The sequence below is a fragment of the Opisthorchis viverrini genome, assembly GCF_000715545.1.
Source record: "Opisthorchis viverrini unplaced genomic scaffold opera_v5_147, whole genome shotgun sequence".
NCBI classification, from domain to species: domain Eukaryota; kingdom Metazoa; phylum Platyhelminthes; class Trematoda; order Opisthorchiida; family Opisthorchiidae; genus Opisthorchis; species Opisthorchis viverrini.
In genome coordinates, this window is record NW_008751803.1 from 1,119,259 (window position 1) to 1,137,027 (window position 17,769).

General features: G+C 45.2%; 1 protein-coding gene across 1 annotated transcript in view; it reads left to right on the top strand.

The window, feature by feature from the left end:
• Positions 1-17,464, top strand: part of T265_06804 (hypothetical protein) — a gene marked incomplete at both ends in the record, with an annotated part of 30,329 nt that extends 12,865 nt beyond the window's left edge. Inside the window, 8 exons of the mRNA XM_009172169.1 lie at positions 97-255; positions 940-1,164; positions 2,252-2,444; positions 3,918-4,326; positions 5,816-6,453; positions 10,461-10,918; positions 14,107-14,376; positions 17,015-17,464. Of these exons, the coding sequence (XP_009170433.1) occupies positions 97-255; positions 940-1,164; positions 2,252-2,444; positions 3,918-4,326; positions 5,816-6,453; positions 10,461-10,918; positions 14,107-14,376; positions 17,015-17,122 (2,460 nt within the window). The remainder of the gene's footprint in view (positions 1-96; positions 256-939; positions 1,165-2,251; positions 2,445-3,917; positions 4,327-5,815; positions 6,454-10,460; positions 10,919-14,106; positions 14,377-17,014) is intronic.
• Between the last annotated feature and the right edge of the window lie 305 nt (positions 17,465-17,769).

Genomic DNA, 17,769 nt, shown 5'->3' on the forward strand with positions numbered 1-17,769 from the left:
ACTGCAAGTTAACCAACTCATAGTCATTGTTGTTCCACACCTGCCCCCTGGGCCACGTTTGAAAAATAAAACTGGTTTCCTTTTTTTTAAACGTAGCTTATGTGCACCATGCTCACTGATGACATATCCGGCGACGTGATGGACTTTCTTGGAAAAGCCTACGCTTTCTGGAAACTCAAGCGGGAAGCTCGCCGTGGTGTACCTCTTCTCAAACGTCTTCAGGCTTGTTCAATTCATCGCAGTGCTGCCAACTTTGTAAGTTGTTTTTGCGTTCCTATAAGTGTATCAACCTTAATGTGGATTCAGAAAGCTTATTATTACGTCTCAAGAAAACTCCGTTTCATTTGTACTGTTCGGATGTCCGGTAGGCAGTTGAACATGCTTGTTTGTACACCAGGAACTATGAGTCCGGTTGAAATCCTTTTCATGCTAGCCGCGATCTCTGCTTGAACGTGGACGCTTTCAGGACTCTGAAGTAATGTACGCGTTTCTTGGAGGCATGTCTTCAGATAGGTACAACCAAAGGGCTTTGTACTACCACGCCCTGTCTAACCGGTTATCCTAATTTTACTCACTGCTCTTGTGAAGTCCGGCTCAACATAGACCCTTGAAAACATATGTTTATCTTTCTCTACTCCTTTTTCGATTGATATCAGTCCTCTGCGAATAGCAGGCATTCTTCCCGTACAATCGAGAAGTTGGCGGACAAACTCAGACCTAATGTGTAAGCTTAGTGAGGATATACAAAAGAGCTGAGTTGATTAAAAAGACAAAGCGCGTGTGGTTTGACCAATGGGAGCACAAAGTTACAAACCGCTCGATTAAAAACGCCTTAGTATCGGTTTACTTCAAGTCCCACTGTATCATTTCGATGTTCGCGACTCCTTCATAGCTTCAACACTGTATTACCAATCTTGCATTTGGTTCCGAACCTTCTAGGCCATGGCTGCTACGACTGGGGATGGAGAGGCGAAACAAATGCGCAAGCAGCTGCAATTCTGGCAGCAGTTGCGCCAGGATTTAGAAAAGGCCCGACTCCTGTCGGAGTTGATTCGGAAACGCGAAAGGGTGAAGCGGGACATATTTCGAGTGTTTACGGCCGAAGCGGAACTCCAGATCAGGTCCATTAACATTTTCTTATTCCGGCTACTGGAAATTCTCCAGGTGGGTTTGGTCGATTTTTACAGTAACCATTCGTGTTTGGATGTACGTTATCCCCCTCCTTGAGGATAACCATGAAGCGGCCAGAAATAAGTTCGTTTCTCGTGGAGTGGTGGGGAGCCCTCCTGTAGAGATCGGTTCACATGCTGAATCGTGGCGGACAGAAAACGCATTTGTTTACTGTCAAACCTGGTGACTGCTCTTTGAACGGGTCGTTTTGAGTTTTATCTGATTACCGTGACGCCTCAATGTAGCGCGGAGGATTAGATTCGAGAGTCTGGCGAAAAAAGTTCCTGCTTTGAGTCAACTAGTGATTACTTGATTGCGCATGTTTGTGCTTGGATGACCAGCACCTGTCAGTCTTCGTGCTCACCCGAATAGGTTAAAATAACCAGGGCTCTCTGCCACTCTGAAAACATTTCGGTTCTTCAACCCTCGCGGCTCCCAAAAACACCCCCGTTGTAAAATCTCGTGCAAGTGTTTTTTGTTGCCGTCAAATTCCGACGTAAATATACTCTTTTAAATCATGACAACATCTTGTTGATCATTTTGCGACTGACTTTCTAACGAGTTCATCGATCAATGGACGCAGTAGATTGGTTATACACTAAGTTTCCGAAGGACTTTGGATCCTCATGGTCACTGAAACTGGTAATGGTCTGAACCTTATATACATCTGGAGTGAGCTCCTTAAACCGATGCTGATGCAACACAAACAAACTGATACCGAATACTGCTCCTGGATAGCCTTCGTAGTATTCATGACAGATGCCTGTCAGTCCAGAATGACGGCTGTCCACAGCCAGCCGTTACCCCAATCGACGACTTGTTTGTGGCAAGCATGTGGCCTCTGGATGTCGTCCGCATTCATTTCGATTGCATCACGTACCAGTTCTTTGGCTACAAAGGTGCGTAGATGTCATTTGGCATTACAGCTAATGTTTGCGGGACTTAGAATGTGTGTATTTGTTGTTGATGTATACCCGACTTATAGAAGTTGTATGTCTTTCATTTCTTTATATCCACTTCCTATTATATCTTCCATAAAATCAATACACTCCTTTACCACTGTCCTTTTTCTTCCTAATAGGGCCTGGATAAAAATGGGTTCTTCGCCGAGCCAGTTGGACCAGAGCTTGCTCCTGACTATCACCTGATCATCAAACATCCGATGGACTTTGCCACGATGCGCTCCAAAATTGAACAGTCCTGTTACCTCAGTATTAGGGAGTTCGAAGCAGACTATAACCTGATGTTAAACAATTGTTTTCAGTACAATCGACGTGACAGCATCTACTATGCAGCGGCGACACGCATATCGGAACAGGCAAGCTTAACGTTATTAGTTGAATGACAATCATTTTGGATCATGATTCTTGTTGCAACCCGTCTTTTGCGCACCGCTCTTCTTNAAAACTTCGAAACAACGCGAAAGCTCTGTAAGACAGAAAAAAGATTGTTGGAGGTTCGATACGACAATAACCGGTTGTGCATCCCACTAGTTTGCTTACCTTTTCCGCATTATTTCACCAGTTTTATTCAGTATGTCTGAGTCGTATCTCTTGCTGACTCCAAATCAAAGAATTACTTCATTCAGTTTGGCTTGTGCTGGATATCAGCCATAGTGTGTTGCACAATCGAAACACTAGTCTACTGCACGCATTTGCTTTAGCAGTTGCTTTAGACTGTGTTAAGTAACACAGATTAAAAAGAGTCAGATTCGCAGTAGAAGATGTCTTGCGCAGAGACGTTTCGATCACAGGGAAACTGTTAGTCCTGTGATGCTATACGTTTTTCCAGAAACGGTATACTCGCAAAAGTTCAAAAGTTCATATCACGTCGACGAAGAAGCGTAGAAGACACAGTAGTTACTGTGTCACGTAGAATCCTATGATTCACCCTAGTGGTGCATAAGGATGGAAATCAGTGGAATGATACAAAATGGGAAAAGTAGTACTAATTAATGGGACTAGTGATGCTTGTGATGGGATTGGACAAAATGAAGTAGAATGCAAATAGAACCGGCTTCGCTCCGGTTAGTGGGTAGGAATGGGAAGAATGCGGGTTAAAATTTGGGTGTGTATGTGTGTAGCCTCACTTTGTACGTATGCACAACGTCCGGTGTTCGAGAGAAGCAAGTTCATAATTGCTTCAGTAGTTTCAGAAGGTGAAATGGTCTTCTTAGGTATCACATGCTCCTTTACTTGTTTAGGAACCGCTATTCTGGTCGTCGTGCTTATATTCTTCCATGGTCTGTGTGACCCAACCTCTCCACACAGTATCTACATGACTCGCCTTACCTAGTGAAATTTCCAGGGATTGGCCCATCGAAAATGTGTACTTTCGGGGTAACTACTAGCATACACAAACATCTGTGCGAGCGCAGGCGCAACTCGAGCAGATGGGCAACATTTTAGGTTACCACGTCCTTTTGAGTCCTCCATATGTATCTCTCTCTCCTTTTCAATGTCTGATATGAATCTCTGTGCTCGTTTTTCGAGTTTTGAACTGCAAGAACCACTCGTTTTGTTGCTACTGACTTTTGTTGGTCTGTCGGCTTCATCCTCCCTATTCTGTGGAAATCCGTGAACAGTTCCGAAAAGCCTATGTTTACTAATCCTGATCAAAATAACGCTGTTTTTTTTAATTACAACTAACACCTGCAGGGGAAGCAAATTTTCCGAGAGGCCTTTGCTATTGCCCAAAGAATCGGCATTAATTACAATAACACCTGCAGGGGAAGCAAATTTTCCGAGAGGCCTTTGCTATTGCCCAAAGAATCGGCATGTCCCCCCATACTGGTTTGCTCACTGTGATGGAACCTTACGATGCTTCAGAGGAGCTTATGAACAGATTAACTCCAGCAGAAGATACATCCCAAGTCAAAGAAAACTGTCTGTCTCTGCCAAGTCACGAAACTGAGCCCGTAAAAGCCCTCCGGGTCAACTCATCTCGCCCCTGTTCCCCCAAACCACATAGCCCACTCAGAGAATTGGTCAACAGTCACCAAACACTGTCAGTTTCTTCCAGTACACGAAGCCGTGTCCGTCGATTGTCTGCAGATATGTCGGGGTTGCATCCAACAAGCAACCAACCTGACGGGCTTCATCCGAGCGCATATCTGAGTCCGATCGAACTCCCTACTAGACGTTCTCGTAAACGACGGTAAGTGAACTTTAAGCCCATTATGATTGATTCGGAATCTCTGGTTTGCTGGAATGTTACAACGCTGTTGATATGTATATCGTCCTTATTTCACTACACTTTTCTGATCCAACTTGAAGATGTTAAGTTCAACTGTTACGCAAATGCAGTTAATTGGTTATCCATTTGAAAATGTCCGCGGTAGACACTTGAAACCAGCCTATCACTGAACTTAACTATGCTGTGTGGCTCACTTTATTCAGATTGAGATGTAATCCAACTAGCAACTGAATCGTCCCAAGACAAATCTCACGGCCATATCGTGTTCCGACCTGCTGAGACACTGCTTGTGCAGTAAAACTGAGTATGGTAGTCTGTTTTGACCTACGCTCAACGCCCTTTTGTTAGTATTTTGTAAGCGAGAAATGTTTCTTCTTTCCTCCATCCATGTTACGCGGCTGGAACGTGTGAGAACTCGGTGGCTTGGTTCAGTGACACATATCGCTAGTTGTAACGGCATGATAGCCTTAGTGAACAAGGAATCGAGTTTTTATTCGGCGGCAATACTTCGATTCACTAGTTTATCCGTAGCCGTGATCTGAAGAGGCTATGCACATCACATAATCATTCAACAAAAAGAATACCGTTTTCCGTGCAGAACACGGAGTGGCACAGATAGACGGGTGAGCAATCATGACTCAGTGGAAGAATATGAAGGCGATGACCTCAGTGTTACTTGCTGTTCCCGTGAGAATTTGCAAGACATGGCTGATAGACGATATTTCCCTCAATTACGTAACGGGAACGTGTATCCTGGATCAGCACTACACCACTGTGCATCCTCTTCCGCGTTAACACTCTGCACACTGAGTCTTTATTCTGATCACCAGCCGCTCTCGATTTGTAGCAAAGCGTCTGTTTTTGGGCTGCTCCCGAGCGGTTACCGATATTGTGTTCATCATAACCGGAAGTTATGTTCCCTTCAACAGCTGAGCGCAGAACATGACAGTTTTGAGTATACTATTTAATGACAGCTTGTTGAGTATTCCACACGTACGAACGACTGTCCCTCACTCATTGTCTGAGTGCAATTCCAGCACTACACGTGCATCCTCTTCCGCGTTAACACTCTGCACACTGAGTCTTTATTCTGATCACCAGCCGCTCTCGATTTGTAGCAAAGCGTCTGTTTTTGGGCTGCTCCCGAGCGGTTACCGATATTGTGTTCATCATAACCGGAAGTTATGTTCCCTTCAACAGCTGAGCGCAGAACATGACAGTTTTGAGTATACTATTTAATGACAGCTTGTTGAGTATTCCACACGTACGAACGACTGTCCCTCACTCATTGTCTGAGTGCAATTCCTCCTTAGTTATATCTTAATGGCATGGAGTAGTAGGTTATTTAGTGAATTCGGACAATACAACGCCTAAGTACACACAGTGAACGAGACGACACGTCTTGGTGTTAGTATATCTTTCCAATCTCTCTCCCCCTCCCCATGTGTAGCCTGCGCACTGGTTCACATAACAATTCACCAACCGGCTTGAAAGCTTCGAAACAGAGAAAATTGGACGTGAGCGTGCCAAATAAAGACAGCTCCGCCCATACTCAGTCCACAATTACCAACTTTTTCGCCCCCAAAATATCCGAGACATCTACCATTTCACCTAAGGCAAAAACAATCAGCTGGCCAACCACACCGGCGTCGACAGCATCTGGACTCGCAAACTCCATGAACCTTTTCAGTTCCTCCTCTTGGGAACAAACCACACCATCTGGTAGTGGTGGTGGTTTGCGACTACCGGACTCAGTCGGTAGCTCCCGAAACGGTCCGGCGTTCACTCGATACCGGGTTACTCGTCTTCCTCGTTATGAGGAAGAAGAGGAAGAGGATGACGAGGACGAGGACGAAAGTAGTGAGGAGGATAGCAGTGATCCGGTGGCACAGTTTAAAGTCTCTACGCCAACAGCACAACCAGAGGGACGCTTGACTCGTGACCGATCTGTTCGGAACAGTCGCTCTGATTTGGACCCAGCTGCTAATCGTCCTCTTGTTTTCACCACCTTGGTCGGAAAAAGTCACATGGCTTCAGTGTCATGTCGTCGTGCATTTCGTCAACCGATTGGACGGGGACGAAACGTAGGTTATCCCTGATATCTATCTGTTACTAGGTCTTGATTGCACACCAGGCGAAAGCTGAACAGTTTTGAGTTTCTTTTTATACTTCTGCTCTGTTGCACTTTATCATGAAGTTGTTTCTGTTCGTTGTGAGGAGCTGGTTATGTGCTCACGTGCCAGCTTCTCGCTGACAACTCATATACTCCATTCCGTGTGACTGGTGAGGACACAGTGAAATTTGCATATTTAAACGGCTTTTTTGTCGCGTCTTAGCGTCAGTGTGGTTCCAGGTCCAGTGAGATGTTGGACTAAATAAGCTATCGAGTGATGTGTTATCCGTTTCCCGGCTGGCTGAGCCACATGATTCGTGTCCTCCTTATGGGGACTCATTAAAACGAACTAAGTACATAAATCAATTGTTGTATTATAGTATCAAAGCTGGTGTTGCCGTTCAAGACGATAGTGAGGATGATCTTGGGATCATACTCGCTAATAATATCCGGTAAACTTGTGAGCCGGTGATATAACTTTCCCGCGGGAACTGACCACCACTTAGACAAGAGGTAATCCTACTCACGAGTAGTCAGGTTATCTGAGCAGATCGGCAGCTGGTGTACCTACATGGTGAACCTTCATGGTGGCTACTTGTGGCTGTGAAGGAGCAATTTTTGTGCTAACTAGCGGGATCCAAATGAGCTCCACAAGCTGGTGTATACTATTATCACGACAAAATGGAAATTGTGCCTGATGACTTGTCAGTTGTGTATTGCTTCGTCCAGGTACAACTGGTATTGGACTTGTGTGCACATGAACCCGAGCTAGGCTACTGGAAAACCAAGTTTAAAAAATCCCGCCTGCCACGATCTGGGAACACTATCAGTGATATCCGCCGTCTAGCGGGGCACTGGAATGTTAGGTCTGGCTTGACGGCAAAAAGTCTTGTCACTGGTGTAAAGCATTCGCTTTAGGGACTGGGGGGATGTAACCGGTATGGTTTTAGCGTGCTGTTTTCTTCTATAAGTGCAATGGAGGAAGTTTCGTGTCACAATATTTGTTTCCTCTTTGGTGAAATTGGTGTGTATTTGAGTCTAAACAGCGGTGATACTTGTAGGCATTAACACGAGCAACTCTTGAGTTAGCCCTCACTTTCCAAGAGTACAATACTCCAGATGTTTGGTAGGACTCTTTTATGGTAGAGCACGTGTGGTGGAAATTAGACCGATACATAAATTCATCATTTGTAACCTTGAATTGGGCTTTTCTTTGTGTTCGATGTGTTGAAGACTCTGTCTTCCGCCTTTTTAATCAACTTTCCAATAGGTTTGAAACTGATTATGATTTGATGTCTGGTCTGTACTTTGGCCTTTTGCAAAACTGCAGAAATAGAGAAAGTTTTTGAAGTCCTTTGTTGCAATTCAACCAAGTTGTGTATCTAAGTGCGTCACCCAGATAATTTGTCGATAATTTATCGCATAGACAGATGGGTATCGATATCACTGGTCCGACTGGTCGAATCCAATTGTAGCGAGAGGGATATTTGCTAGGAAAGCCGTTTATTGCGTCAATCAATTCAAATTTGGACGGAAATCCCATCCACGTGACGTTCAATATTGACTCATCTGCTTGTTGGGTCCCGTATTTAGAATGTGCGTCTTGTTTGTGTCCGGGCCCTGTTGTTCACTGGAACATCCGATTGTGGGGTGTGTGCGTTCGTTCGATTGTCCCGGAATCCTTCCATCCGTTAAGCTACAGCACGTTATATCAACCTAGAGCTCCTAGGTCATTCTTCATTCGACTCCAAAGTGCCTCGGGATGATCTGGCCATGTTGTATCCTTCCTGATGGGCTGATTTGTCTGAAGGAAGCGGTATCCGTTTGCCTTTTTGGAGGCGACTCGTTCACGTGTCCACACCCCTATTACAACATGCCGTGCAGATTGGTTGCCACCTTCCAAACATGCTGGAACAAAATTTCGGTTTCTCTTTATTGTGTTGGTCCGTCGATAGGCGGTCACGTTTCGAAAAAATAATTCGTATATAGGGCACTACTCCAAAAAATGATATCAACTGAGATCCTTCTATTTAAGCTGGTACGGTAGTTACTAACGAAACCAACTGTATGAGATAATGGGTCCCGTAATAATTAGAAAACAGAAGGACATGTTGACGCTGTTCTTCGAGCGGAGTGCGAATGTTAAGATATTTGGTGTGACTTGGTATCGCTTCACTGGCGCAGAGAATTGGTTGGTCTTGTGGTTCACTAAGGCGTGATTTGGCGACCTTAAAAGACTTCGGTGGTGGGTTGAGGGAGGTGAACTAACAAATGAATTACCTGCGATTGGAGTTTTGTGCCGCATTAGCATAAAATATTTGCCTGAATTGCGCTGGTGTTCGGCAGCCCTCAACCACGCCAAATTGTTCAATTAGCGGTTCCTGGTTGCGTTTTGGTAGAAGCGGGATCACCCAGTTCAGGACATGGGTTTGAACAACAGTTTACCAAAAGCAGTGCTTGATTAAACGGTTATCCGTTTGCGCCTGTCCATTGGTTTCTGAACGTTGGTTTCCATGGCATGGCTCATAGCGAACCATGTGATAGTATTCGATGTGATTGGCTGCGATAGGTATCCATCTGCAGTCAACTGTTTGTTGTAGAAAGTAGAGGGCGATATTAACAGGGAGTAGCATACTCTATAGATGTGCAACTCGTTCACCGCCAGCACCTGTTTTTTAGGGAAAGTACGTTCAAATCGAATTCGCAAATATCCCGGAATATTCATATCTCCATGGTCGAATTTGGATCCGTGCTATCTGCAGGAATTACCCCGAACTAATGATGAAATAAGCTCTGAGACTCACTGGACATTCAGCTAAGCATAGAAAAGCCCCTGGCAAACTGGAGTATCCAGTGGGATACCGGATAATCTTTTATGCGCAGTTAAGAACATAAGAATGGGTCATGATTGGACACCCATGTCAAACCCGCATATTCCCCAGCACTGGTGGATAGATACCAAGAATGGTGAATGAATTTCGTAGAATTCGGAGCGTGTGCGACTCCAAGGAGACCAAAACACAACGCATTTGCAATGCTCAATCCTCCGGTCGCTCAATCATCTGTAAAGTCCAAGCGTTTTCTTGTGGTGGCCGCAGCTAATTGCTCAGCTCTACTGCTCTCTTCACCGTACATCGCTAACTAGATTGTTGTAGGCCACAATTGATCGGATCTGGATTCTCAACCTAGGGTAGTATGCACGAATGCATCCACTGACTTTCTGCGGGAAACGAATCAACCACAAAAGCCATGTGGTTTTAAATCATATTCGGCTATCTTACATGCAGCGCATTTGCCTATGCTAGGCAATCAGGTAGTGCCTTTACGGTACCCGATGCGCAAAGCATAAGAGGCTAAGCATTTGAGTTGTAGCTCTTGAAGTTAGTTGCCTTGCGAACTAAGTTCACGAAGTTCCTGTCGACTTTGTGCGTTCACAGATCTCATCGAGTAACTTCACTGGAAAAATACATAAATTTAAGAATTCCATGACCGGCAACAAAATCTTCTTTGCACTCAGTCTTTTACAACAAAACAAGAGATATACCAATGTGATACGCTGAGTATTTGGACGGTAACATAATTTGCCACACAATCCCGTAGAAACAATGCAAGAGCGCCTGCCACTGTGGTCGCTTGACAGGATTAGTTTGACCATTGTGGACTAAAAGTAGGTTCTTGCCGATTGTATGGGTTTACAAACCCAACACAGTCTAGTCAGGTCTTATCTCCCATCATGATTTTCCATGCCGCCAAACTGTTGGCCCCCTAATGATGCTGCTGCTTCCGACTCAGCTGACACATCTTGTCTTCTGTGGAGCATTACTCATAGGTTGATGAATAGTGTTGGTCGTCGTGCAGCTTAGCTCCACATGCTACTTCTGTTTACAGTTCACGTGCAGCTTCGTGTTAACACAGCCTCAACTTGAAAATGATTGCTTAGCTCCGTCAGGGATGCCCACTCTCTCCATTCTATACTCCAAAGTGCGCCCTTCCGGACCACGAAGTAGAGGACGGAAAATGGAACATCAGCGACGATCTCTGTACGCATATAGACGGAAGCGTGTCCTGCGGTCTCGTGGTGGGGCCAATGCGACTAGGCGCAATGAAACAGCGCGAACCGATTGGTTGGCTCCTGAATCCCAAAATGCAGATGTACATCAGCCACTTCACTTCCGTGAACCAAATAACACATCTACCAGTTTAGAACTGAGTGATGCCTGTTCACAGCTGGAATCACCTGGTCCCCTTTCCGCTAGCACGAGTATTGAACCCGGTGACTTCTTCAATCAGTCCTCCGATATTCAGTCAGTTCCCGGTAGTCCAAGTGCGAAAAGGCGCTCAAGTGAACTTGGTGCTGCAGACTCTCTGAGCGACCGCCATATTGGTCCACTGGATGTTGTTTGGGCTAAGTGTCGAGGTTCTCCATGGTATCCGGCGCTGGTGAGTTTTCCCTCTTGCGTAGGTTGGGCGTTTTTTGCGAAATCCGTTTTGCAAAATCAAATCTAATTGGACAGCTACAGTAGACTGACATACTTGCAACTTGGGTGTACTTTATTATTTCTTAATGGTGCTGCAGAAACCTGTACTGTTTACTTCTTGTCAACAATAGTGGCACTCCATAAATTACTCTGTTTGGATTCGAGTTGCAAAGCATCGTTTCTCACGCAACCTCGTTTGCAATGGTCCGGACAGTGAAAGTGACTTGAAGGCAGCCAACCTAATGGGGCATGTGAATCCTAACCAACAAATTCAATCCTGTTACCAGCCTCCGCCTACTTGAAAAGGCAGGTGAAGAATAGGTGTATCACTTATTGACATTTAGCTTCTCACTTCTATAAAAAAGAGTGGGCACTTCGGCTTCGACTCAGCGCAGCCCCGCCAACACCGTGGGCACAATGAATCAATCAGGGCGTTGCTTACGGTTCGTCAGTCCGTCATCATCGAAATGATCTGGCCGTTCGAACCCCTGCATGTCTTCCACTCGGTTTCAGTCGATATATTCTTCTTCCTAAGGTTGCGCAACGTAGCTCATTCGCCACTCTATTGGGAGCGGTCGATCTCGAAAGTTGATGTACACCCGCAGCTCTGCATCTGCTTTGGTGCACACCTAGCCACATTCTGGTAACTGGACTGGATTTTTTTGTTGGATCTCCTTAATAGAATTTAGATGAGAGTCCATGGAAGTTTAAAAAATGGCTGCGTACAAGCAATCGCTTTGGAGCGTCTCCAAGGTACTCTTTACCATCTGCTGTATCATAGGACATGGGTTGTGAGACGCATCAGTTCATCAGTGATGTTAGACCGCTGTTCGTTTTACAAATACCGTTATCTGTTGGCATCTCACTACGTTTATTGCAGTGCCGCAATCAAACTTGAGCTTTACCCTCTGAAAACCTCATACAGCGCTGTTGGTTGACCACAAGGAATGAGATACTCGGTATGTGCTCCATACTTACTAGTGAGATCAAAGCGTTGTCGCCTGAAAGGGACACTGTTGTTTGCAAGATCATGTTTCCCAACTTTTCACAATTGCACAGGGATATCTTGAACATGTGTTGCACTCAGCATCTCAATTACACTGGTTTCCACGAACCCGATCGAAGTGGTCCATTCTGAGTGGACGCCCCAACTGACTACCAACTGATTTGGCAGTTTCATCGTAATAATACACAAGATCGGTCTCAATTCAAAGCAGATCCGCAAGTATTTGCCGGATCCCTGAGATACCCAGTCGGTCATGGCATACCAGAACAAAAGGCTCACACTAACCTAGGAAGGCCATATGAATGACTATAAATCGTCATCTGTCTGATGACATGACAGTGGATGGACGACAGTATAAACGTACTTGATTGTACATTGGCTACCCTTAAACAACCAGTTCAACACCTGGCAATACACCACGCTCCGTATGCATTGCCAGAAATCGCAACGCATTCCAGACTATCTAGTAATGCAATGATGTGTCACTTGAGTTAAGTGATTTGAATTTTGGAAAAAATCTATCAATTCTTTTGTGTGTTTCGAGGTATTCTTTTTGCCATTTTCTAATGTAGTAGTTAACTGATGTTTCGCCTCAGGCCAAGATGCTAATTTCTCGCAAACGCTTGCTAGTTTCTTTTGCATCAGTCTTGTTTCTCGGTCGCTGTCTAAATCACACTTGTTTAGACTTTGCTTTTGGGTATCCTCCAATTCCTGCCTTACGGAAGTTATTCCTTAACCATGGATACCTTGCTGCCCCAAATTTAGGACAGCTCATAATTCAACTGTCATATCCTGTTATTAAAAGTGATCCAATAGAAGGAAAGTTGACTTTCACGTCGTAGTTACGTGCGCTGATTAGCCACATACAATGCAGTATTATTCTCACGTTTGGATTGTCGGGAAAAAAATGTTGCTCATGTTAACAGAAGAGCTGAAACCAGCTTTGGTACTGGCCTGAGAGTAAATTTATCAGCTTGTACCGCGGCAGACCCAACAAGAACTTACCTTTGTGAAATTTCGTCGGATGAACTATTCTCATGCCCATTTCTTGTAGCTTGGATCTGGATTCGTTCTGTTTTCAAGTGCAATTCGATGGTGCACGAATATGACATACACTCATTCGACCATCTATGGTTGATTGTCTGGCGACCGCAACAGCATTGTTTCCAGTCGGTCGGCCACACAGCTTCTTAAAGCCTGTTTTATAATGGTTCTTGAAATTAGATAGCAATCCGAAGTACGTGGCCTAACCGACATGGGCAATAAAGCGTGATAAACTCGTCTATTGCTAGCAACATGGTCTTCCCCCGCATCGCTAATCCGATTTTCACACCGCTCTTGGCGATGCTCCTGAGACACCGATGGCCAAGCAACAAAAGTTTTCATGTATTTTCTGCGCGTCGAAGCCAAACCAAACTAAGCACAATTGAACTTGCCTAATGGTCATTTCTCCCGATGTGTCATGGCATACACATCGTGTGACCGCAACTTTGTCCAGTCCGTTAGTCGATAGCACTTTTATGCTGTAATGTGGACTGCGATGTAAATGGCAGAGAAAAGTCATCGTTCGACAGCTGACGACCCTACAGCACCAGTACTCACATGCTAGACAGTTTGGTAGTGTCCTTTGTGAATCTACTCATACGATGCAAGGTAAAACTTTGCTGGATAGCCCATAAACGCTGCTTCAGCTCTTTTTTCAAGTGTTGGTAGTGATCATTGAGGGGAAATGGAATCTGGTGACCAGCCAGCAGTGATTAAAGTGTGTCAGGACAGCGCAATTCATCCTCCACATGCACCGTTCATCTCACGTAGCCTGGTGCTTGCAAGCATCAGTTCGCGACCGAACAGGAGTACTTCGTCGCTTTTTAGCGTAGATTTGTTTCACCCGGTAGAATGAAGACCACAGCTGAGTCCCCTAAATCCCTTCTCCACTTGCAACAAGTATTCTTTCTACAGTACATTTTAACAACGCTCATAGGCATCATGAGAATTATGTTTTCATTAACTATTTTCAGAGAATCCTACTTTGGTGGAAAGCTTTGATCAGGCACATCCGACGGTTTTGACTGAGGTCGACAAAGCCAGTAGCTCCTCTTTTACAATTGATGATGATTGTCACCGTTCCTTTTTCTACACCGCAGGTTATTGATCCGGGAGCTAGCGATGGTTACTCCCACAATGGTGTCCCAGTGCCGATCCCCCCGGAGTCTGTTCTTAGATGGGGAAGACGAATCACTGACGGGTCGAGCACCGTCGCTGATGAAGAAAAGCCAAACCTGCTGGTCCTGTTCTTCGATACCAAACGAACATGGCAGTGGCTTTCCAGATACAAATTACAGCCCCTTGGCCTTTGCGTGGATGTTGACCGTGAAAGGCTTCGTGAAGGCAGACGAAGCAAAATGAAGAACTCAGTGAGTGTTATCCATTGTTTCCATGCTTCTCTGCATTTGTGTGCTCTACTTCCGTAAACCTTTAGGTATTACGACTTCCATCACTAAACCCCTTTAAGCTGCAAGTTTCAATAAGGAACGCAATTTTAGTTATCAGTCGTTACAAACGATTAGGATAAGAGTTTTCTATCCGCCCTTTTAGTTCGTTGCTTTGCGAGTTCATGACTTATTTCCACTTATAGACAGTGAAACGTAATGCATGTAACCGCATGGGTCAGCAAGTCTCTTTGGACTGACATTTGTCTCCACTCAGACGGGTCTCAGACGCGTTGTTTCGCTCCATCCACATAGCCCACGTTTCAGAGATTCACCTGATCAGCGACTGGAGATTGTGAGAGACTAAACACATTGTGGGCTTTTGCTACCTTATATCAACTGATACGATCGGCTGCCTTAGGAGAGCAGTGGTCAGTGAAGCGAAAAGTAAAAAAAGCGGCTCATTAATTCACTCGCAAAAACGCCTCGTGCAACACAGCCTCTGGAGATAGTGCATACGGGCGAATGGAATATAAACCCTAATCGCCCGTCGGAAGAAATAGATCATGAAATATCGGTACTGAAACGTTGGGAGGCATCAGGACCGGACGGTCTGTACCCAGCCCTCCAGAAAATGCGGCAACCCCTGGTGACCCATCTGACAAAGCTAATTGTTGCTATATGGAACGAAGAGAAGGTACCTGCAGAGTGAGACATGTCGACAGGTATTCCTATCTTCAAAATGAGTACGCAAACGCAATGTGAAAACCACTATGGCACTATCCTGGTGGTGTGGCACCGAAGGTACTTTCAAGTCTTAGCCTTCTAAGGTTGCCTGAACACATGGAGAGACATATCCGGGAAATCCAAGCTAGGGCCATCCTGAAAGAGGATGCATCGATCACATCTTCACCCTGCGACAAATTCTGGAACAGCGACACTGCTTACAGCAATCAACAGTGGTTTTCTTTGACTTGAAAGCTGTCTTTGACTCTGTGGACTGCCAGGATGACAGTATCGGTGAAGCGGAAATGTCCCCCATGAATTCTTGACCCTCCTTGAGTCTGTATACCAAATCCTGCGGACGGTAATGTCACGCCTGAGTTCACCACATCAAGTGATGTTAGACAAGGCTGTCCTCTTTCATCTTTCCTCTTCAACTTCCTCATTAATACGAAGTGCTCACGGGGCGTTCGTTCGCTCCCCTTGTATCTGACGCCGTCATAATGCAAACAATGTTAAATAATCTAAATAATTCTGCCTCATAGTTTGGTGCGCGCGTCACACCTGCAAAATGCTGCTGCAAGATTGGGTGGACTCGAACTCTAGTCTCATGCTTGCTGATAAAGCGGTTGAGGAAGCAGACAAGTTTGTTCACATGGGCAGCTGTATCAGTCCCGGTGATCTCTCAAAAGATGACATTTTCATCCGGATCGAGAAAGCCAGAGCACTTTTTGTGAACGTGCACCACCTGTGGCGTAGGCGTGACATCAGCTTATCCGTCAAGCGCCGAGTTTACAGCTATGCGCTCCATATTATTATATAGATCAGAAACCCGGACGCTGCGCAGCGAGAACGTCAAAAGACTTTGAGTGTTTGACCATCGGTGTCTTCGGAACATTATTCGAGTCTGGTGGGAACACCGGATCAGTAATGCTGAGGTGCGTCGAAGTTTTCGGAAGCAATAACTCGACACATGTTGCGCTGCCTTGGTCGCGTGCTCCGTATCCCAGTCGACCGACTTCCTCGAAAGGCTCTTTTCACAGCCACGTGAAGGGTGAATACCATCTAGTGACTTGGTAGCAAAGTACGAAAGCCGATACCGGCAAACAGCTTCGTTGGTCATTCCTGGATGCGGGCCTCGAGAAGGGACACATTATTGGTTAAGGACAGCTCGGTCGCGTCCTCTATGGCGCTCGTGCGTCCAAGTTATTGCCTTCAATTCACAGCTCCCCTCCCAATCTCCCCAGTAAAAGTCCACTGGTGCCCCCATTTACGCACCAATTATATCGGCTACCGCCTCCAATGCGAAGCCATGTACCCCGCCGGCCAAATTATCGCTGAGCGCAAATGTGGCAGCTATAACAACTGTACAACGAGTACGCTGATAGTGAAAATGACTCAGCATCGTGTTTGTTCAACTCTTATGTGAAACCAAGTATTTCATGATTTCAGTGATCTGCACTCAACACTTGATAGCTTCATACGGAAAGCGAACCCAGGATTATCGAAGGCCTGATGAATTTGCAGCGTTCCGCCAATAAACATGTAACCTAAACAACCGCAGCACAGCCTGGTCGTTAGATATTTGGGTGGTGTTTCTTACTTCCACCTGCTCTTGTCCATCTTTCGACCTTCTCCAGTTTAAGTAGAAGAGCAAGTTTTAGGTAGATCAACTTCAGCACTTATGGTTGTCAGCCCAGTAGCCTCAGAACTCATACAGGTCTAAGTAAGGTGTTGCTGAATTTAAAAATCTCTGCAGACTCCCATCCCAGCATTCGTAAGTAGCTTATTTCTGCATTGATGAATCGTTTGAATACTTTCCTCCTTGTGCTCTCCACTTGGTATTTTTGTTCAGTTATTCTATGACATCCGTTTGACACTTTTGCCATTCGTTTATCAGGTCATCAAAGCCTACAGACGTGCGGTGGAGCACCTGTGTAAAGTCCATGGAAGACCATATCCTTATTCTGATGGGAAGTCGGGAGAATTGGCCGTGTTCACCTTATGAAGCGTTTTATTTTCTCCCGTACTGTTTCTTTCCGTGTACAGTGACTTTGTTCTTACTTACTTTTAGGCATGCAACACGGTTCAAGCAAATAGTGCCTGTGCCCTTACTGGTTCCACTTATTTGCTCGATTAACGACCATTAGTGCACCCTTTTCGTGTTGTCATCAAACTCCCCATCAACAAAAATGTGTACCATAGAATCGTGTCCCTTGGGATTGATAAAGTGGCTATGAATCAACATAATTTCCCGTTTTAACCTTTTCCCCATTTCGGGCTTGGGTGAACTAAGTAAGCCTACGATGGCTCTTAAACTCATGCGCAAGCTTTCGATCGGATAGGTTCGTACTTTGGATCTGGTTTCGACTTATTCTGTCAGTAATTCAGTTGTTGCAAGTTAAATAAAAGCACATAACTAACTAAAGTGGCACTTCATAAGAGCTCTGTCTGCGTCAAAGATGGAAGCGTTGAAACCGCGAGCCCCATTGATCTGCAAACAACCGGTCTTCAGGCCACGGAGAGTATGAGTGCAGTAATGATTGGAGGTACGCCGGCTAATTCAACCGAAGAATGCCCATAGATCTGTCAGTATCAGGTTTTTTAAGAGGACTTACGTCCACCAACAGATAGCTGGAATGGATGATAATTGAC